This window comes from Phocoena sinus, chromosome 19, assembly GCF_008692025.1.
Source record: "Phocoena sinus isolate mPhoSin1 chromosome 19, mPhoSin1.pri, whole genome shotgun sequence".
In the NCBI taxonomy this organism is placed as follows: domain Eukaryota; kingdom Metazoa; phylum Chordata; class Mammalia; order Artiodactyla; family Phocoenidae; genus Phocoena; species Phocoena sinus.
Window position 1 is genome coordinate 15,938,924 of NC_045781.1, and position 22,474 is coordinate 15,961,397.

General features: G+C 43.8%; 2 protein-coding genes across 2 annotated transcripts; both read left to right on the forward strand.

Annotated features, from left to right (window-relative positions):
• The first annotated feature begins 8,951 nt into the window (after positions 1–8,951).
• Positions 8,952–9,572, forward strand: LOC116744721 (protein FAM187B-like). The gene has a single exon (XM_032614802.1). It carries the CDS (start codon positions 8,952–8,954, stop codon positions 9,570–9,572), a length of 621 nt encoding a protein of 206 aa, XP_032470693.1.
• Positions 9,573–16,768: 7,196 nt separating this feature from the next.
• On the forward strand, positions 16,769–21,059 carry LOC116744608 (protein FAM187B-like). Its single transcript, XM_032614626.1, is given in 3 exon segments — positions 16,769–17,478; positions 20,682–20,773; positions 20,776–21,059. Coding segments are annotated over 3 exon segments (1,086 nt in total).
• The last annotated feature ends 1,415 nt before the right edge of the window (positions 21,060–22,474 follow it).

A 22,474-nucleotide genomic window follows, 5' to 3' on the forward strand; every position in this document is an offset into this window, starting at 1 on the left:
GCGCGGGACTAGGGACGGTTTCCGCCTAAGGATTCGTAGGGACCGGGGCCACCTGCGTCGAGGGCGGGGTGGGGCGAGGCCAGGCTCCCGGAACGCGAGGCGCTCTACGCGGCTCTGCTGTCCTCCGATGGCGGCTAGGGGAAGTGCATCCTGGGGAACTCTGGGAGCTTCTGAGGAGTCTCCCCGTAGGTCGCAAACTGGTTATCCGCTGGCGGGTTACGTACCCAGGGATGTTTTGTTCGACCGCATCCTGTTAAAACCCAAGTTGGATCATGCCCCTCTGCTCAAAACCTTACCGTGTCTCCCCCTCCCAGCAGAAATCAAAATACTGGGAAGTGGCCTGAGCCCTCTCTGACGTCACCACTGTCCCCCTGGCTTACTCAACTGGCCAACTCAGCGTTTGGGAATGTGCCTCTCACCCTCTCACTTCAGGCCTCTTGCCCTCACTACTTCCTCTGCGGGAACACCCGTCCCTCAGATGGCCACCTGATCCTCCCCTCCTTTAGGGCTTTACTTAAAGGTCATCTTTGCAGTGACACCTTCCCTGACCAATTTTTATAAAATTTCAACCAGGTCACATCCCCCCCGCCCCTCCCCCCCCCCCCCCCCCCCCCCCGCACACACACTTTTTTGTTGTGGTAAAGTATACATACCATAATAGTAATCATTTTAACCATTTGCAAGTATACAATTCAGCGGCAGTAATTACATTCACATGGTTGTGTACTCATCGCCACTATCTACTCTTTTTCATCATCCCCAGTATAGACTCTACTTATTAAACAATAATTCCCCATTCCCACCTGCCCCCAGCACCTGGTAACCTCTTTTCTACTTTCTTTCTCTATCAAATTGCCTATTCTAGGTACCTCATTTAAGTGGAATCATATGACATTTGTCTTCTGTGTCTGGCTTATTTCACTACACACGTTTTCAAGGTCCATCCACATTGTAGCATATATAGCAATCAAAATTTCTGTCCTTTTTATGGCTGAAATAGTATTTCATTTTATGTATATACCACTTTATGTGTATCCATTTATCTGTTAGATCCTTGAGTTGTTTCCACCTTTTAGTTATTGTAAATAACGCTGCTGTGAACATTGGTGTACAGATACTTGTTTTCAATCCTTTTGGATATATACCTAGGAGAGGAATTACTAGGTCATATTGTAGTTCTAGTTTTAAACTTGAGGAATTGCCAAATTGTTTTCCACATCGATGCACCTTTCGTATTCCCACCAGCAATGCACAAGGGTTCACACCTCACCAACACTTGTTTTTTTCTGTTTTCTTGATTATAGCCATCCTAGTTGGTGTGAAGTGGCATCTCATCAGGGTTTTGATTTGCATTTCCCTAATGACTAATGATATTGAGCAACTTTTCATCTACTTCTTGGCCATTTGTGTATCTTCTTTGGAGGAATGTCTATTCAAACGTTTGCCCATTTTTGAATTGCGTTGTTTTGTTCTCTGCTGTTGAATTGTAGTTCTTTTTATATTCTAAATATTAATCCCTCGTCAGATATATAATTTGCAAATATTTTTTCCTGTCCTGTCGATTGTCTTTTCACTTTCTTGATAGTGTCCTTTGATTCACAAAAGTTCTTAATTTGATGAAGCTCAGTTTATCTATTTTTTCTTTTGTTGCCTGTGCTTTTGGTGTCATATCTATGAAAATGTTGCCATATCCAGGGTCATAAAGATTTTCTCCAGTGCTTTCTTCTAAGACCTTAATAGTTTTAGCTCTTAAGTTAGGTCTTTGATCAATTTTGAGTTATTTTTTGTGTATGGTATAAGGTAAGGGTCCAACTTAATTCCTTTGTATGTGGTTATCCAGTTTTTCCATCACCATCCGTTGAAAAGACTGTCCTTTACCCACTAATTGATCTTGACACCCTTGTCAAAAATCAATTGACTGTATATGTAAGGGTTTATTTCTGGGTTTTCTATTCTATTACATTGGTCTATATGTCTATCCTTATGCCAGTACCATACTGTTTTAATTACTGTAGCTTTGTAGTAAATTTGAAGTTGGGAAGTGTGAGTCCTTCAACTTTATTCTTCTTTTTCAAGATTGTTTTGGCTGTGCAGGGCCCAGTGCAATTCTATATGAAAGATTTGCTTCCATTTCTTTGAAAAAGGCTGTTGGAAGTTTGGTAGGCACTGTGTTGAATCTGCAGATTGCTTGGGTGGTATTGACATCATAACAATTTTAAGTCTTTCTATTCATGAGCACAGAATGTCTTTCCATTTATTTAGATATTCTTTAATTTTTGTTAGCAATCTTTTGTAGCTTCAGCATACAAGTCTTTCACCTACTTGGTTAGATTTCTTCCTAAGTATTTAATTCTTTTGGATGTGATTGTAAAATGAAATTGTCCTCTTAATTTCCTCTTGGTATTGTTCAGTGTTGGTGTATAGCAACACAATGGGTTTTTCAGTGTTAATCTTGTACCCTGCAACTTTGCTAAGTTTGCTTATTAGTGGATTCTTTTTGATTTCCTATATGTAGGATCATGTCATCTGAGATTAGGCATAGTTTTACCCCTTCCTTTCCAATTTGGGTGCCTTTTACTTCTTTTTCTTGTTTGATTGCTGTGGGTAGGACTTCCAGTACAAAGTTGAATAGCAGTGGTGAAAGTAGACATCTTTGTCTTTTTCGTGGAGGAGGAGAGCATTCAATCTTTAACCATTGAGTATGATGTGATAAGTGGGGTTTGTTTTGTTTTGTTTTTTTATAATACCCTTTATCATGTTGAGGAATTTCCCCTCTATTCTTAGTTTCCAGGAGTTTTTGTCATGAAAGAGTGTTGGATTTTGTCAAATGCCTTTTCTGTATCAGTTGAGATGATCACATGATTTTCCCCCTTCATTCTATCAACATGATGTATTACATTGGTTGATTTCCTTATGTTGAATCACCATTCATGCATAAATCTCCCTTGGTCATGACTTCTGCCATTTTGCTATTTGTTTTCTATATGCCTTATAGCTTTTCTGCCCCTCATTTTCCCCATTACTCCCTTGTTTTGTTTAGTTAATGTTTTTGTAGTGAAATATTTTGATTCCCTTCTCATTTCCTATTGTGTATATTTTATGGCTATTTCCTTTGTGGTTACCGTGGGGATTACATGAAGCTATAACACTTCAATATGAATTTATACCTGGTTAACATAATTTTTAAAATTATTTATTTATTTTTGGCTGCGTTGGGTCTTCGTTGCTGCTGCAGGCTTTCTGTAGTTGCGGTGAGTGGGGACCACTCTTTGTTGCGGTGCGCAGGCTTCTCATTTCAGTGGCTTCTCTTGTTGCCAAGCACGGGCTCTAGATGCGTGGACTTCAGTAGCTGTGGCACACAGACTCAGTAGTTGTGGCTTGTGGGCTCTAGAATGCAGGCTCAGTAGTTGTGGTGCATCGGCTTAGTTGCTCCATGGCATGTGGGATCTTCCCGGACCAGGGCTCAAACCTGTGTCACCTGCATTGACAGGCGGATTCTTAACCACTGTGCCACCAGGGAAGCCCTATACCTGATTAACTTTAATAGCATGTAAAAACACTGCTCCTATACCTCTCCATCACCTCCTTTTCATTATTGAGGTCACAAATTACACCTTTATGCATTGTTTTCCCAGTAACAAAGGTTAATAATTATTTTTATGTCCTTTCTTTTAAGTCATGTAGAAAATTAAAATTGAATTTTAGTACAATAATACTAGCTTTTATAATTGCCCATGTATTTATCTTTACTGGAGATTTTTATTTCTTCATACAGTTTCAAGTTACTGTGCAGCATCCTTTCATTTCAACCTAAAGGACTCTCTTTTGCATTTCTTGCAGGGTAGGTCTAATGGTAACAAACTCCCTAAGATTTTGCTTATTTGGATGTGTTTTCATTTCTCCCTCATTGTTGAAGGGCAATTTTGCCAGTTACGGAATTCCTGGTTGAAAATTTTTTTCTTTTAGCACTTTGAATAATTCAACCCATTGCCTTCTGGATTCCAAGTTTTCTGATGAGAAATCAGCTGATACTCTTAATGAGGATCCCTTTATGTGACAGGTCACCTCTGTCTTGCTGCTTTCAAAATTGTCTTTTTTTTTTTTTTTTTTTTTTGCGGTACGCGGGCCTCTCACTGTTGTGGCCTCTCCTGTTGCGGAGCACAGGTTCCGGATGCGCAGGCTCAGCAGCCATGGCTCACGGGCCTAGCCGCTCCGTGGCATGTGGGATCTTCCCAGACCGGAGCATGAACCCGCGTCCCCTGCATCGGCAGGCGGACTCTCAACCACTGCGCCACCAGGGAAGCCCCAAGATTGTCTTTTTGTCTTTGGCTTTCAGCAGTTTCATTATAATGTGTCTTGGTGTGGATCTTTTTGTGTTTATCCTATTAAAGTTTGGTAAGCTTCTTGGATTTGTAGATTTGTGTCTTTCATCAAATTTGGGAGGTTTTCAGCCATTATTTCTTCAAATGTAGCTCTTTCTGTGGCTTTCTCTCTCTCATCTCCCTCTGGGACTCTCACAATATGTATGTGGTTCCACTTTATGGTGTTCCACAGGTCCCTTAGGTTCTGCTCACTTTTTCTCAACCTTTTTTTCTTTCTGCTCCTCAGACTCAGTAATTTCAATTGTCCTACGTTCATGTTCATTGATTGTGTTTTCTGCCTGTTCACATCTGCTTTTGAACTCCTGTAGTGAATTTTTTCATTTTAGTAATTGTATTTTTCAGCTCCAGAATATCTTGTTGGTTTCTTTTTATATTTTTTACCTCTTTATTGATATTCTTATTTTGTTCATACATCATTTTGCTGTATTTTTCTATGTCTTTGTTAGCTTTTTGAGCATTTTATGACAGTTTACATCTTTGTCTAGCGTGTCGGCCGCCTGGGCTTCCTCAGGGATGTTTGTTTGTTTTCCTTTGAATGGGTTACTTTCCTGTTTCTTTATGCCTTGTGATTTTCTGTTGAAAACGGACACTTAAATCTTATAAGTGGTAACTCTAGAAATCATATTTTCCCCCTTCCCAGGGTGTGTTGGGGGTTGTTATTGTTGTAGACTATGTCTGTGCTGGGGATCAGCTTGAGGTGAAAGCTTAAGGTCATCTCAGATCTCTTATGAGCTCACATCTTTCTCTGGGTTTGTGCAATGACTTTCTAAATTCCCTCATATTGTGTGTGTATCAGTTGTTTTTGAAAGTCCTAATCCCTAAATGTCTGGCTCCCAATAGGGGGGAAAGGGGAGAAAACCCAACTGTCCCTTTAAATCTCTGGGAAGCCACTTTAGCCAGTAGGGGTTGAAAAAATGATGACCTGCCTCTGTGTCTGTACATCTGTGATCAGAAGCTGTAATCTGCAATCAGAACACAGAACCCTGATATTTGGAGGACAAGGTCCTTATTGCCCATCCCTCAATAATAACACCACCTGAGCACTTTATATACAGCATCTCAACAAATCCTCATAAGAGCGCTGTGCAGCCAATACCACTGAAATCCCTATTTTGAAAATGAGGAAACTGAGGTTCACAGAGAGAAAGCTGTTAGACCAGACCTTCAATTCAGGAAGAGGCTTCATTGCAGTTCCATAAAATATGTGAGAAAGAAAAACAACCCTTGGTATCTGGGAGCTGACCTGACACAAATAACGGGGTATTGGTATTTCTAGGAGCCAGCCTAGAGTTCACAGCTAGGTCACTGAACATAAACAATTTCATAGAACGCCAACATCACACAAAGTCTCTCTGTGACTGTGATGAACCAAGACAAAAACAAGACCACTCCATAATCACGTCTGAACACAGACAAACAGAAACACTGTCCAAGCCACAAAAGACTAAAACATCTCCCTCTCCCATTCTTCTCACCTACCAGATAAGATAGAATTATTCTCACTTCCTGACAGCACCCCATTCAGAGAAAATGTCCACTTCCTTGAACTCATCCCCAAATCACATAAGACAAGCCCAAATTCTGTAAATCTGTTCTCACACTTTCTTACTGAAATGTTGTACCATTCTTATGGTGTGCACCTTCCCTCACTGCAGTTAGTCAACAAATCCAACTTTGTTGAACCACAAGTGTGTTCCTAGTCTTTGGCTGAAGTGCACTGGCACCTGCCAAATGTGTATCCATCTCAAGGCCTTTGCATGTGCTGTGTGCTTAGTCCAGACTTTGCTTCCTCTGGCTCATCTTATGTAGTCTGCTCAAATGTCACTTTTTTTAGAGAGCCCTTCTCTCTCCATCCCATTTAAAATAGTCACTGTATTAGCTTGCCAGGGCTGCCATAATAAATGCAGCCATAACAAATGACTGGATGACTTAAACAACGGAAATTTGTTTCTTCACAGTTCTGGAGGCTGGAAGTCCAAGATCAAGGTGTTGGCAGGGTTAATGGCCTGCAAACAAAAGTAATGTAGATCCCTCCCAGGTCAAAGCATTTGACTATCCTTCCTTATCCCATAGCAGCTAATGATGCTGCAGGTGGCGCAGCCTCCACTGGCCATGGTATTTGAAGGGACTGTGTAGAGCAGAGCTCTCCACCAACCCACAGTAGACATGTAAGATGAGAAAAAAAAATGTGTTAAGACACTGAGATCCCAGAATTCTTTTGTTACACAGCATAACCTAACTTATCCCAATTAATACATCCCCCACTAGAGTGGAAGCTCCAAGAGGGCAGGGACTTAGCCTGGATCCTTAGTGCCTGTTGAAAGATGAGTAAACAATACTTATTTATGGAATGATTGGATATGCCAGGCACAAGGTGAAGTTGCTGGGCATGGATTATTCTAATAAAAGGTGGATCTAGAAATGAAACTGATCCCAGAACCTGGGACTGAAGCCGCTTGGCCACATTCCCACTAACTAACCACTGTGTTAATCCAAACCTGGACCGTTCCAAGAATTTGACATCAGTAATCTCTTGAAAGCTTAATAACACCATAGTTTGTGATGGAAAGTTCTAATATCCCATTTTACAGATGGGGAAGTGAGGTTTAACAAATCTCAGCAACTTGCCTAAAGGTCGTGTAGCTCACATAGTGCTTACCACAGTCCTGGTACAACTGATATTTCCTAACCATGGATGCTGTGACAAATATGGCTGGTTATACCAAATAAGCATTCTCTTCTACATCTCTCCTGCATACAAAGCCCTGATTTTTTTTGGAGTCTTCAATGACTTCTATGGTCAGAGAAGGTTATACTTCCCCAGTTCTGGAGAACAAATTCTGATTGGCTTAAGCCAATCATGGAAATTTTCTTTACTTTCAGAGATTGATTTTGATCTGAACATGGGACCTCATTCTGGCCAATGGAACTTTAGGAGAGATCTGATGGGAGGATTTGGGGAATGGTTTTAACTTTATGATCTAAAATAACACTGCTTGTAGTAGACATTAGCTGCAGTAATTATTACTGACTGCCATTTTCTAAATGTTTCCTGGACATATTAGAGCTCCATTTCCTTTGTTGGGTTGGTGAATTGCTAGTGCCATGTAACCATTTCTGGCCAATGGTTTGTGAGCAAATGACATGTGTCATTTAAGGCCAGAGCATTTAATTACAGACATGAAATCCTATAGAGCTTTCCTCCTCCTTTGGCATAAAACTGGAAATGTTTGGGATGGCAGTTGCTCAGTCATCCTGTATCCCTGAGTGATTGTAATGCCAACCCACAAGAGACATGGAGCATGAATGGGAAGTAAACTTGTGTTATTGTAAGTCATTGAGATTTGGATGAAGTTTATTATAATAGCAAATAGCCTACCTTGAGTGATACAGAAATTAGTATCAGGAGTGGGGTGAGTGCTGCTGTAATAAAAAAAAACAACACATGGCATTGGCTTAGATACAGAGCAAAGGGAACAAGAAAATTATTTGAAGCCAGAAGGATGGAGATTATTGCCTGAAATACTTTGGGAGGCAGATAACGTACTTAACGAACTTGCAGCTTTAGGGGAAGCAGTTGGAACACAGGACACTAGGAGTGAATATTGGCCAAAGATGGCCCCAAATCAGGAAGACCTTTGAGAGTCAAAGTCCAGTTAGAACTCAGATTTTGTCAAGGATAAAATCAAGGATTAGCACCAATCAAATCATTATTAACCATTGTTAAGATCTCTGAATAAATTAAGGTACTCCCAGGAAACACTTAAGATAGTCTGAGGTAGACAAAATGGCTTAGAATATGGCTTTCCATGGATGCCTGATAGAGTCTAAGGTACCTGCAATGAGAGAGAGGGAGAGCAAGAGGGAGAGAGAAATGAGGAACATCTTGAACAGAACTGTGGATGTGGGGGGTTTGTACATGGAGTTAACTGGAGACTTATAAGAATCCTTAGGTCCCACACTTTAGGAGACAGAAAGCAGGCTGAGAAAACTGCTCATGTGCCAAGGAGGGCACATCTTCCAATGTCACCTGAGATGTAGCCAAGGAAGATAATGGAAAAGGGGGTAAGTCCCTGGAGGGTGAAGACATAAGCTACAGCGAGCAAAGATTTGGGAAGCTCCCCACCCTTAAGGAGTTGATTTGGTACTAATTAAGGAACCCTCCCCATCTATAAGATAGGAAGTCCTTACAGTATCTTTTCACTAGATTTTAGAAATGATACAGACCAGTGATTTCTGCGTGTCTTCCCTTATTCCCCTTTCCAATTGGGCATTTTGACCCATTCCATCATTGTATATTGGGTATGTGGAGGGCAAATAATTTGACTTTTTAGTTCACTCGTTCTGACATAGGTTCACTCATTGTGTTTCCTGCCCATCTCTTGCGGACATTTGAGTCTTTGACTCTACAGCCTACACTAAGCTATTTGATGACGTGAACTTAATTGGACTCCCGGAAGTGCAGTGGATCAAGGTCCATTCTACTGCCCAGGGCTGATGCCGAGTTCTGTGGGTGACTTCACAATGCCCCAATGGTTCCCAGCCTCCTTCTGTAGTCTGTAGGTGGCCATGTTGGCCACCTTGTGGCTGCTTAGCCTTTCTCTCCCCACTTCGTGGGCCCAGATATTAGTCAGCTGTGCCTACAAGAGTCTCTGCCAGCAGGCCCTACTCTCAGGCAATGACGTTGTCCTGCAGTGTCACCATCTCAAGGCACGCTGGTACTTCTCTTCCATTCTGGGGGAGGATGTCTTGTTGCTCTCCTCAGTGCCTAACATAAAGAAACTGCCTGGGGGCAGCCTCCAATTGACCAACCCTCAGCCCTCCCAGACAGGCCTCTATCACTGTGAGGACAATGACAGTGCCCTCGTGGTAGAGTATGAGATTGATTTCCAAGATGTCACTACCCTACATATTACGCACAAAGGCCTGGGCCAAGAGCCCCTGCAGAATGAGACCCTGAGTCTGGGTGGCAAGGAGCTCATCTTCACCCACTGGGATCCCTGGCAGGACTGTAACTGCTGTGGGGAGCCAGGTGAGCACAAACGCCTGGGGTACTGCTACATCGAGGAGCCCCTGGAAAAACCCATGCCCTGTTGGCTCTATCTGCAAGAAGAGAAGGTGCAGTACAGACGCATGTGGCCTGAGATGCAGGTGGAAGCCTGCCTTATACCCTGCGACCACATCAAGTAAATCAAACAGCCGTATTTCACCTTTGACATTTCCCAGTTGGGCAAGTTGACCAACAACATGTGGCTCACCTGCCCCTTGGCCTCCATCTACAGGTGACTGGACCAGGGCATCAGCCCTGCCTTTAACCCTCACCCAGGCTCTGTTTCCTGTGCCTACCTGGGCCAGGGGGTTACCTTCCGATAGAAAAGCAGGGTCTGTCTCCCAGCCCATAAGCTTTCAAGGTCAATCTGTGCAGAAAGGGGTCTCTTCATGGGCTTGTTGGGATGTTCATTCAGCAAGAATTCCTGGCTGCCCCTTCTGGGCCAGGCCCCGGGTAGGAGATGTTGGGGACACAGTGGTGACCAACAAAGACCTAGTCCCTGCCCTTCTAGACTCCTGATATTCAGGGTAGGCCAAATGTAAAACCTAGAGACCAAGACATTCCGGCCCATGCTCATGGCAACATAGACTTTAGTGTGATTTCTGTCTCCTCACTGGACTCTGACTGATACAATTTATCTATCCATCCTTGTACCAATGCTACAGTGTCTTAATTATTATACCTTTACAATAAGTCATGATATCGGTCGTATAGATTTTTCAACTTTGTTCTTCAAGATTGTCTTGGTTATTCTTGACCCTTTGTAAAAAAAAAAGGAAAAAAAAATTGAAATCAGCTTGTAGTTCCCATCCAAAAAAATACTGTTTTTTTAAAAAAACAATTGGGGCATCATTGAATCTAAAGATAAATTTGGGTAGAATCAATATTACAATATTTAGTCTTCCAATCCATGAACATTGTAAACACTTTCATTATTTAGTCTTTCTTTAATTTCTCCCAGTAACGTGCAGTTATTAATGTAGAGGTTTTACATACATTTTATTATATTTGTTCCTAAGTATTTGATATTTTCATGCAAGTTGTGTCTTCTTTTCCCAAATTTTGTTGTATATAAAAATATATTTGGTATTTATATATGACCTTGTAACTAATTATTTTGCTAAATTCACTTACCTCCAGTAAAATGCTGAATGGAGAAGTTGATGGCGGACATGCTTATGTTATTCTTAACATTTCACTATTAAATATAATTCTGCCTTAGGTTTTTAATAGAACCTTAATAGAAGATTAAGAAAATTCTTTTTCATTCCTATTTTGCCAAGAGTTTTGAGCCATGAATGAGTGTTGAATTTTATCAAAAGATTTTTCTGCATCTACTGAAATGATAATATGGTTTTTCTCCTTCATTCTGTTAGTGTGGTGAATTACATTGATGTTCAGATGTAAAGCCAGCCTTGCCTTCCTGGGATAAACCCAATTTGGTCATGATGTTTATCCTTTTTATTTATCATTGGAGGCAACTTGCTAATATTTTGCTTAGGATATTGTGTTCACGTTCATGAAAAAACGGCCTGATATTTTCCTTTGTTGTAATGTCCTTATAAGTTTTTGGTATCAAGGTGATTCAGACCTCATCAAAGTTTGGAAGTGTTCCATCCTTTTTTATTTCTGGAAAGATTTTGAAAGATTTATGCCATTTCTTAATTGTTAAAAAATATCTGGAAGAATACACTGGTAAATCTCCCTGGGATTGGAGGGGGCTTGTGCATAAGTTTTAAATTACAGACTCAATGCCTGTAATAGTAAATATAGAATGGTTCAGTTTACCCTTGTGCCAGCATTGTTGAGGTATTCAATGAATTTACCCATTTAATCTAAATTTTCAGCAGTTTTGACCAAAAGTTTTTTGCAATATCCTCTTATTATCTTTTTATGCCAGTAATTTCTGTAGTAATGTCTCCTTTTCTTGTTACTGTAATTAGTTATTTAGGGCTTCTTTCTGGTTTTTTTCCCCTTTATCAGTCTTGCTAGGGCTTCATCAATCTCATTCATCTTTTTAAAGAACCAACTTTTGGCTTGTTGATTTTCTTTATTGCACTTTTGTTTTCTATCAGTAGATTTCTGGTATTTGAGATGCTTGCTTTGATCTCCAAGTTTTATCCTTTTTTCTCCAGAGTATGTATTTAGGCTGTAAATTTCCCCCTAAGCACAACTTACCTGCATCCTGCAAGTTTTTATAAGTTATACTTTCATCTTCGGTCAGTTAAAAATACTTTCTGGGCTTCCCTTGTGGCTCAGTGGTTGAGAGTCCGCCTAACGATGCAGGGGACACAGGTTCATGCCCCGGTCTGGGAAGATCCCACATGTCGCGGAGCGGCAGGGCCCTGGCTGCTGAGCCTGCGCATCTGGAGCCTGTGCTCCGCAACGGGAGAGGCCACATCAGTGAGAGGCCCACGTACTGAAAAAAAAAAAAAAAAAAAAAAATCAAAAAAATTTCTGTTTTCAATTGTGATTTCTCTTTTGATCTATTAGTTATTTAGACATTTCATTGTATAGTTTTCAGATATCTGGGGACGTTCTTTGTTGTCTTTTTGTCATTTGTGTCTAGCTTAATTCCGCTGACCAAAAAATGTGATTCTATTCCTTTAACGTTTATTGAGACTTGTTTTATGGCCTAGAATATGGTCAATTTTGGAAAATATTTCATATGAATGTGAAAAGAATGTATGTTCTGAAGTTAAGTGCAGAGTTCCATATATATGAATTAGGTCAAGTTTATATCATATGGTTCAAATCTTCTATATCTCTCCTAAATTTTTGTTTGCATGTTTAATTGTGGATTTGTCTATCTCAACATTTAGTACTCTCAGGTTTTGCTTTATATACTTTTAGGTTCATACAAACTTAGGATGTCACTGTATCTTCCAGTTGGATTGACATTTTATAAAATGTCTCTTGCAAGTCTCTATTAATACTTTGACCCTTATATCTACTTTTGTTATTGGTATAACTACTACACCACTTTTCTTTTAGCTAATGTTTGCATGATATTTTCCCATGTTTTTACTTTCAACTTTTCTATATTCTTTTGTTTAAGGTAAGTCTCTTTTAAGCAATATATATTTAGATTTTTGTTTTGCTATTAAGTCTGAAATTCTTTGTCTTTTAATTGGAGTATTTAGTTCATTTACTTTTAATGTAATTACTGATTTAGTCGGGTTTAAATCTACCATCTTCCTATTTGTTTTCTACTTGTTCTGTCTCTTCTTTAGTTATTTTGCCTTCTCTTGCATTTGAATTCACCAAGTATTTTTTTTTAATTGTCATTCCATTTTCTCCTCTATTAACTTATTAGATATGCATTCTTTTTTCATTTACTCTAGAGCTTACATTAATTCTCACTTACTACAATCTAATATAAATATGTACTTGTACCATTTCCTAGACAATGCAGAGACCTTACGACCTTTTAGCTCCATTTACTCCCCTTCCATTTGTTGTACTCTGATTATCAGGTATTTTTATTTTACATTTATTTTAAACCCCACAAGCCATTATTTTAAAACACTCTGAATATTAATTTAGTTTTAACCACATATTTATTCTTCTGGTGCTTTTCATTCCTGTATTACCTTGCTTCCATTTGGGATCACTTTCCTGCTGCCTGGAGAATTCTCCTTAGTATTACCTTCAGTGTGCTCTGCTGTGGTGAATTCTCTCAGCTTTCATCTGAAAGTATCTTTATTTTTTACCTCCATCTTTGAAGAATATTTTCATTGTGGTATATAGAATTCTATACATAGAATTCCAGATGGCAGTCATTTTCTTTTAGTGTTTTGAAGATGTCATTCCATTGTCTTTCTAACTTTCATTATGTCTGTTTAAAAGTCAATGTAGAGTGTTATGATTGTTGCTTTGAAAGTAGTGTATCTTTTTCTCCTCTGGCCATTTTTTAAATTTCCTCTTTTGTTTTCTGCAGTGTTTTCCTATAAATTGCCTAGGTGTGGTATTTTTTTTGTCTTGTTTTGCTTTTGATATCTATTTATTTATCTATCCTGTGTGGAGTTTGAAGACCTTCTTGAATTTGTGCCTTGATGTCTTTCAGCAGTTTGGGAATATTTTCATTCAGTATCCCTTCAAGTATTGCTTATGTTCCTGTCTCTCCTTTTCTTCTGAATCTCCATTTACATAAATGTTAGACTTTTTCACCATGTCCCATGTCTCTTACACTCTTGTGTATTTTCCTATTGTTTTCCTTAGCATGCTTCAGTATAGATATTCTCTATGAACCCATATTTCATTTCCTCTCTTCTATTGTGTCCAAAAGATTTTTACCCCACCTAGTGAATCCTTAATTTCACAAATTTTATTTTTTTTATTCTAGTGTTTCCATTTGATTCTTCTATATAGATTCAAAATCCTCATCTTGTCATCTCTTAGACATACTAATCTAAGTGTAGACTTTATCTTAAAGTCTACACTTGTTATTAGCAAGAGGGCAGTCTGATATAAGCTACTCAAATGTAGCAGTGAGCAGAAATCTCACGCATATTATTTAAAGAATAGCAGGGAATTTGGAGTCTCATGTGAAATGTCTTGGATTTTACATGTTGGTCACAGATTTAAATATTCTAAAAACACCTTAGGGAGGCCAATTAAAACATTTCCTCAGGCTGGCTCCAGCTAGTGTGACTTCTCACCTAGATAAAGTGAAAGTTGGAAGTGACCTTTCTCACAGTGTCCCCATAGCCCTGTTTACTTGTTTAGAAAAGATTTCCTGGGCTGAGGAGAGAGACAGAGAGGGAGAGAGATGGGGGGAAGTAATAGGGGTATGAATGTTAATATGTCTCAGACAGAGGGTCTTTATAAAGTTCTAGGAAGCAGAAAAAAACTCTAGGTGGTTTTGTAGACCTGAGAGCAGAAGGGATGTGTGACCCACTCTTGGGGTGAGGGTGGCAGCAAGATAACATAAGCGTACAGCTTATGCCAAACATAGCCTGTAAAATCCCCACATGGGGTAGGGGCATGACCAAGAGAGCCCCCAGCCATTAGAAGCGACGTAGAGGAAGGCAGGACATCTTAGCAAAGACCTAGATGAACCTCTGACCTCACCCACTCAGCACTCTCCCCCTTGTCCTTTCCTTTCCTCCTTAGTCACTCTGGCCTCCATACTCTTTTTTTTTTTTTTTTTAAATAGATCTATTATGTTTTTTATTTTTATTTTTTATTTATTTATTTATTTTATTTTTGGCTGTGTTGGGTCCTCGTTTCTGTGTGAGGGCTTTCTCTAGTTGTGGCAAGCGGGGGCCACTCTTCATCGCGGTGCACGGGCCTCTCGCTATCGCGGCCTCTCTTGTTGCGGAGCACAGGCTCCAGACGCGCAGGCTCAGTAGTTGTGGCTCACGGGCCTAGTTGCTCCGTGGCATGTGGGATCCTCCCAGACCAGGGCTCGAACCCGTGTCCCCTGCATTAGCAGGCAGACTCTCAACCACTGCGCCACCAGGGAAGCCCTCCATACTCTTTACATATACTAATCAGGCAGCCATGTCAGGGTCCAGCCCTCTCCTGAAAATATCCTTCCTTCAAATACCCACATGGCTCTTTATCTCACCTCACTCAGGTGTTTGTGAAAGTTCCCCTCCTCAGAGAGTGCTCAGACAGGCCTGCTCATCCCCTCTAAAATAGTCCATCCCCACACACCAACATTTTACTTTCCATCCTCATTTCCCTGCTCTATTTTTCTCTTTAACAGTTATTACCGTTGATCCTCATTATTCAAGGATTCCACACTTGTGAATTCACCTACACACTAAAATTTTTTTGTAACCCCCAAGCCAATACCCTCAGTGCTCTCATAGTCATTTGCAGACATGCACAGAGTGGTGAGAAAATTGAGCCACCTAACAATGAGCATTCCCAGCTGAGGCCAAACAAGGTGACCCTCTGCCTTCTTGTTTTAGCTCCCATACTGTGTTAGCAAGTATCCTTTTCATGGTCTATTTAGTGCCATGTTTTTTGCATTTTTGTGCTATTGGTGATTTTGCTGTTTAAAATGACTCCCAAGCATGGTGCTAAAATGTTCCTAAGTGCCTTATGAAGTAAATGCATGTGTTAGATTAGCTTTGTTCAGGCATGAGTTACAGGGCTGTTGGCTACAACTTCAATGTTAATGAATCAACAGTACATATTGTGTCTTTAAACAAAAACATACATAAAACAAGGTTATGTGTTGATCAGCTGACAAAAATACTGTGACCAAAGGCTTATAGGACCCTAACTTTGTATTTCTCCTAGGACCACTGTTTCATTATCTTGTAATTCAGCGACTTTATAGAACATACTTCCATGAATAATGAGAATCTACTGTATCTGACATTATGTTTATTATCTGTCTCTTCCACTAGAAGGTAAGCTCAAGGAGGGCAGTTGTCTAAACTGTTCACTGCTTTGATTAGAATACCAAGCAGCACATAGTAGGCATTCAGTAAACATTTGTGAAATGAGTGAACAATGGCAGGTCAAGCCTGCACAATAATTATTTTTTAATATTTATTTATTTATTTGGTTGCACCAGGTCTTAGTTGAAGAAGGGGGGCTCCTTAGTTGCGGTTCGCCAGCTCCTTAGTTGCGGCCTGTGGGCTCCTTAGTTGCAGCATGCGGGCTCCTTAGTTGTGGCATGCATGTGGGATCTACTTCCCTGACCAGGGATCGAACCCGGGTCCCCTGCATTGGGAGCATGGAGTCTTATCCACTGTGCCACCAGGGAAGTCCCATAATTATTTTTAATTTGAGAACTGAGAAGAAGTTTAGGAAAGGGTTTGGGAAATGGGCAACTGAGAAAAATATTTGTTTGTTTAAAATGAATCGAGTCATGCAGATATCTGTGGGAGGACCAGCATGTGCAAAGGTCCTGAGGCAGGAGCTCTTTACTTGCCTGATGTGTTCAGGGGACTGCAGGGAGGCCAGTATGGCTGGAGCAGTTGGGTGGGGAAGGATAGGATGTCAGAAGGGAACCAGAGAGGATTTATTGACCTCTCCATCCCTAGTACTAAGAAGTGTGCTCAGAACATAGTAGGTGTTCAGAAAAAATGTGTTGAATGTTCACGTGACACTTTAACCCCAAAGTTGGGGGATGGTAGAGAAAACCCTGAATAGACAAATTAAGTGTCCTGCTGACCAAGCAGAGTGGAAGGCTTATCACAGAAATGAAATAAGATTGTTAACTTGTCACAGAACAAATGTGGGAATTGTGACCTCACATCCCATGGGGGTGGACTACAGTTCATCCTGCTGCCCAGGGCTGAGACTTGAGTTTCATGGATGACCTCACAAAGTCCAGGGTGGTGCCCAGCCCGCTCCACAGTCCCAGTCCACCATGTTGACCACCCTGTGGCTGCTGCTCAGCTTTGCTGTCTCGGTGCTGAGGTCACACTTTTCCATCAGCTGTCCTAATCGGCATTGCCAACTGGCCCTACTCTCAAACAATGATATCTTCCTGCACTGCAATGCCTCTGGGGCACAGTGGCAATTATTCTTCCTGTCAGCCAAGACCACCTGGACCAACAACCCCTTCACTAACTCCAACGTGGAAACAATGCCCGATGGCAGCCTTCTCATTAGAAATCCATTGCCCTTGCAGACAGGCTTCTACAACTGCCAGGACAAGGATGGCAAGAAAGTGGTACAGTACGAAATTGACTTCCAGGATATTGAAACCATACATATCACACACAAAGGCCTGGGCCAAGAGCCCCTGCAGAATGAGACCCTGAGTCTGGGTGGCAAGGAGCTCATCTTCACCCACTGGGAGCCCTGGCAGGACTGTAACCGCTGTGGGGAGCCAGGTGAGCGCAAACGCCTGGGGTACTGCTACATCGAGGAGCCCCTGGAAACGCCCATGCCCTGCTGGCTCTATCTGGGAGATGTGAATCTGTGGTCCAGTCGCATGCGGCCTGAGATGCAGGTGGAAGCCTGCCACGTCCAGTGCACGTCCTCAAACGTGGACTACGTCACTTTTGACAACTTCAAGCTCAGTGAGAAGTTGGGATCTGCGTGGCTCACCTGCCCCTTAGGATCCATCTACAGGTGATGGAAGCGAGTTCCAGCCCTGCCCTTGGCCCCTTGCCAGACTCTCCCCATCTGGGAGCCTTTGTGGGTTAATCTGTGCAGAGAGGGAGGGGTTCTACGTGGGTCAGCCCCACAGCCTCTCTCCACTGGCTTCTTTAGATATTCCTTTGGCAAGAACCTCCTGGTGCCCACTGAGTCACACACAGGTAGAACAAGGACAGCTAACACAGAGGGAGCACTCAGCTGACTCCGTGTCCAGGCCTGTGCTGGGTGGTGCTATGGACACGGCAATCATCAGGCAGCTGCAGACCTGGCCCTTAAGAAGCCCCCAGCCCAGGGGGGGAAACGGCCCAGGGTGGTCAGGGCTGGGATGGGAGAAGTCCAGGCAAATGATGGGGCTGTGCTGGGGGTAGCCCGGGAAGCTGTGAGACTCTGAGGCCTCAGACTCCTCTGGGAAGGTCAGCAAGCCCGGGAGGAGAGGATGGTGCCCCAGGGATGCCCATCAAGACCTGTGCCCCGGCGCTCCCATTCATGTTCTTGTCTTCCTGCCTGGAGCCCCTGGGAAATCTCCCCGCCCTCTCATTTTCCCCAGCCCACCTGCCCCTACCCCAGTAATAAGAACTGCAACCACCCACAGTGCTGCACTTTCCCCATGGGCTGGTTCCTGGGCAAATCTCTTAATAAACTCCAAGGAGGCCCATTGATAGATGGGGAAACTGCAGCTCGGAAGGGTACAGTCCCTGCCTGGGGGAATCCGTGGTGGGAGGTGGCAGCGCAGACCCCACAGCTCACATACTTGGCCACGGGGACCCTCTTGCCCTCCTTCCCCGCTTGCCAGTGGCAGCCTCTTCCTTGCAAGCGGGGAGCCGGAGCAACCTCTTGGGGCCTCTGCAGCCACAGTTTCTGTGGAATCTGGCCTCACCGCCTCCATCTGGTTTTCTTTCCCTTGCTCATCCCAGCTGTCACTTCTATTCTTCTCTTTTTCTCTCTATATCTTTTCGTCTCCCTTTCTCCTTTCTTCCTCCTCCTCAAAGTATAAAAGTAACACCTGCTTCCTTAAAAAAGCCCGCAATTCAGAAATGCAGGAATGTGCATGTGACCCCTCCTCCCAACTGGACCGGGACACCTACTCTGTGTATTTGCCAGATAAGGAGAACCCAAGTGCCCATCACAGGGAACTTAAGAAGAGAGGTCAGTGAGGCTTCAAGAATTGCCAGGTCTCTAGGGAGCCGAGGGGAGTAGAATTTCATGTGAGGTTTCTCTCTGGATTCAGCCAGGCCTGGGTTCCAGTCCTAGCCCTGGTACTTTCCTGCTTTGTGACTTTGAGCCTGTGGCTTCTCTCTGGGCCTCAGCTTCCCCATCTGTAGAAGAAGGGTTGTATTCGTTTCCTACGGCCGCCGTAACAAAGTACCACAAACCAGGTGGCTTAAACCAACAGAAATTTCTTCTCTTACGGTTCTGCAGCCTAGAAGTCTGATCAAAGTGTCCGCAGGGCCCTGTACCCTCTGAGATGCTAAGTAGGATCCTTCCTTGCCTCTTCCTAGTTTCTGGTGGTGGCCGGCAATACTTGGCCTGCTTTGACTTGTAACTGCATCACTCCAGCCTCTGCCTCTGTCACCACCTGGCGTTCTCCCCGTGTGTCTATGCCTCTGTGTCTCTTCTCCTTTTCTTATATGGATACAGATCATATTGGATTTAGGGCCCACCTGACTCCAGTGTGGCCTCATCTGAACTAATTACATCTGCAACAACCCTATTTCCAAATAAGGTCACCTTCTGAGGTTCTGGTTAGGACATGAATTTGGGGAGTACAGAGGTCTTCCTGGCCCTGGCCTCTTGGGGTCATTGTGATCTCTAAGGGGGCAAATGCCTGTAAAGACACTTACGACAGTGTCTGACACGGGGTTCCACGCTCTAATAGGTGTTACTATTGCTTTTATGGTCACTGGCCTTGTCAGTATTGTCTGTTGACAGTCCCCTCTTTTTCCCAGCCACAATGGGTGTGTTATATACCTGATTCACGTATTCACTTATCACATTTTTCCCTGAGCATTTACAAGCCAAGCACTGTTCTAGGTACTGGAGATGCAATGAAGAACAAAACTGAAAAAGATACCTGCTCGCAGAAACTAACACACCATTGTAAAACAATTATACTCCAATAAAGACGTTAAAAAAAAAAAAAAAAGATACCTGCTCTCATGGAGCGATAAACCAATTACATGAATGAAACACAGTTATTATATTATATTATATTATATTTTTGGTACTAAAAATACTTTATTGTAATAATCATTTATCACCATCATATATGTATCTGTACTAAAAATATGTTAAGTATAAACTTCTTTATAATTGCCACAAGAAAATTATAAACCAATTTCACTTATGAACATTGTTGGAAAAACTCAATAAAATTTAGCAAATGAAATACAGCTCAAAAGAATGGCTGCTGGTGGTCTGGAGGGGTTGACAGCATCCTCAACTGACAACCAGCAAGGAAACGGAGACCTGTATCCTACAACCCTACAACCGCAAGGAACTAAATTCTGCCAGCAACCTGAACAAAGTTGGAAGGAAACACACAGTATTTTAGATGGTGATAAAGGAGGGGGAATGGGAGTGAGGGAGGTGAAAGTTTTAAATAAGGAGGTCAGGGAAAGTGTCTCTGAGAAGGTGCCATCAGCCAAGACTGAGAGAAGGTGAGAGAGCCCTGTGCGCTGAGGGAGTGCGTTTCAGGCGGAGGGAACGGCCAGGGCAAAGGCCCTGAGGCAGGACTGTGTCCAGCATGTCAGAGGAACCTCTAGGAGGTGTGGCTGGGGCAGAGTGAATGAGGGAGAGCAGAGGAAATGGGGCCAGTCAGGTAAAGGGGGGCACGCATCAATTAGGGAGTGTCCTTGCTAATTCCTCCAAATAACCCTCTGAGGTTGTGGCAGTCATGACACCCCCAGGTTTCTTTGAGACTTCAAATGGAGGCTCAAAGAGCTATAGAGGCATTTGGCCAAGTGGCCGGGGCAGTAAGGGGCAGGGCTGTGAGAGCTCCCAGCCTTCCAGCCCCCATCCTCCCCTTACTCACTGCTGGGTCTCTCTCCTTGGAGGGGGTGCTCTGTTTGCTGTTCCCAGGGAGAAGGGAGAAAGGTGCTGCCGTCTCCACCTCTTTTCAGACATTGGTCCCCCCTTCCTGTCTGGGGCGCTGCAGCTGACCTTGTCCTCCTTTGCAGGCCCATCATCTGGGAAGCCGACAACCTCCCCCTGACCTGGAAGGACCAGGTCTCGGGCCAGGCTGTCAGCACCATCCTGGACACCTCCAATGGCTGCAGGTCTTCCAGCCAGCCACTTACAAATGCTTTGTGCAGCAGGAGCTCTCGGCTCAATTCAACCCCAAGTCCGATCTGGATATACCGGCGTCTCTGAGCGCAGAAGACTCTGGACAACAGCCGGAGGTAGAGGAGGCCCAGAAGGGAAAGGCTGACCCCGTCCTCAAGGGGCTGAGGCTGCTGCTGCTAGCGGGCACAGTCCTGGGGCTGCTTGGGGCGCTGCTCAAACTCTTCCACCCTTCCCGGGGCAGGAAGAGAAACCAGGTGTTGCTGGTGAAATAAAGCGAGCCCTCGGGGCCCAGGAGACCTGGCCCCCTGCGCCTTCATCGCCTCACCTGTCCTCCCGTAGCTCCCGCCCTGGGCCCACCCACACCTCCCACTCTGAACGTGTGTGGACCAAAACAGACCCGGGGCCACAGCCAAGGGTGACTGACCTCTCCCTGGTCTGGGTCCTGCTCGGTTAACTCATTTGCAATCCCCATGCCACAGATGAGGAAACTGAGGCTAGACTACCTGTCTAGTCGTTGGATGGGGGGCGGGGAGCCAGTTCAAACCCAGGTTGCCTGGCTCAAGCCTCGTGCTCTTCACTGGGAGGAAGGGAGGGGTGCGATGAGGCCATTTTGGGGACGAGTCTCTGGGTGTGTAGATTGTAGCCACTTCACTCACCGCTCTCCTAAGGCCAAGGGCGGGGACGGGGGATGGGAGCGGGACACACTCAGACCCCCCAGATCTTCACTGGGCTGCTGCCTTTCCTTGCCTGTCCGTTGCTCCCACCTTGCCTCAGTGGTGCCTAGGGCCTCCAGGCCTCGCCATAGCTCCCCAGGTTAGAGGTGCCACCAGAGTGGTGGCCCAGGCAGCAGACGCGCATCACCCTTCCTGGCTCTTGCCGTGGAGAGAGCTCCCTCGGACACCCCAGAAAGGGGAGACAGGTCCCTCCACTGGGACAAGGCATCAGGCCTGGCCCAGCTGACCTGTGGGTATCACCAGTCCCAGCTGTTCCCCAAAATGTTATACACTGTTTAGCAGGGTGCAAGTGTCAGACGTAAAATATTAATGCCTTGTAAAATTCATGGCCCTGCTATTCCATTGCGAAGCAACAACAAGGCAGATCTGAAACTTCCAGAACTTCTGCCCCCGAGGAGAGGGAAACGCTCACCCCTCACATCCCAGACCCCAGTGCCAAAACACCTAAGGCTTCATGTGGTGCCCAGAGATTCCTGCAGAAAGGGGAAATGTTCATGGAGAACTAAAGGGGGTCCATTGGGAAGCAGAAGCAGAGAATAATGACAATAATAGCAAACATTTGGGGATCTCCTAACGTGGTCAGACGTTTGCAAACGTTATGTCCTCACAGCCACCCATGAGGCTGGGGTTACTATGAACTTCTTTTTGTAGCTGAGAACACTAAGGCACAGAGGGCTCAGGCCAGCTGCCTGAGGTCACATAGTGAAGTTGGGAAGGGGCCAGCAATGGAAGAGTGAAAGAAGACCTCTGGGCGGCCCCCAGACCTGCTCCCAGGAAACCCCCAGGGCCCTGTAACCACAGAAGCCCATTGGGTAGCAGCTGGAAGTGGATCCAATGCCCAGGCCTGTCTGCACAGCACTGAAGGCCGCCCAAACCACACCAAGGCTGTCAGTGCCCTACTGTGCAGGGCAGACCCTAAGGCGACCCCAGTGATTCCCAGCTCCTGGTGTCCG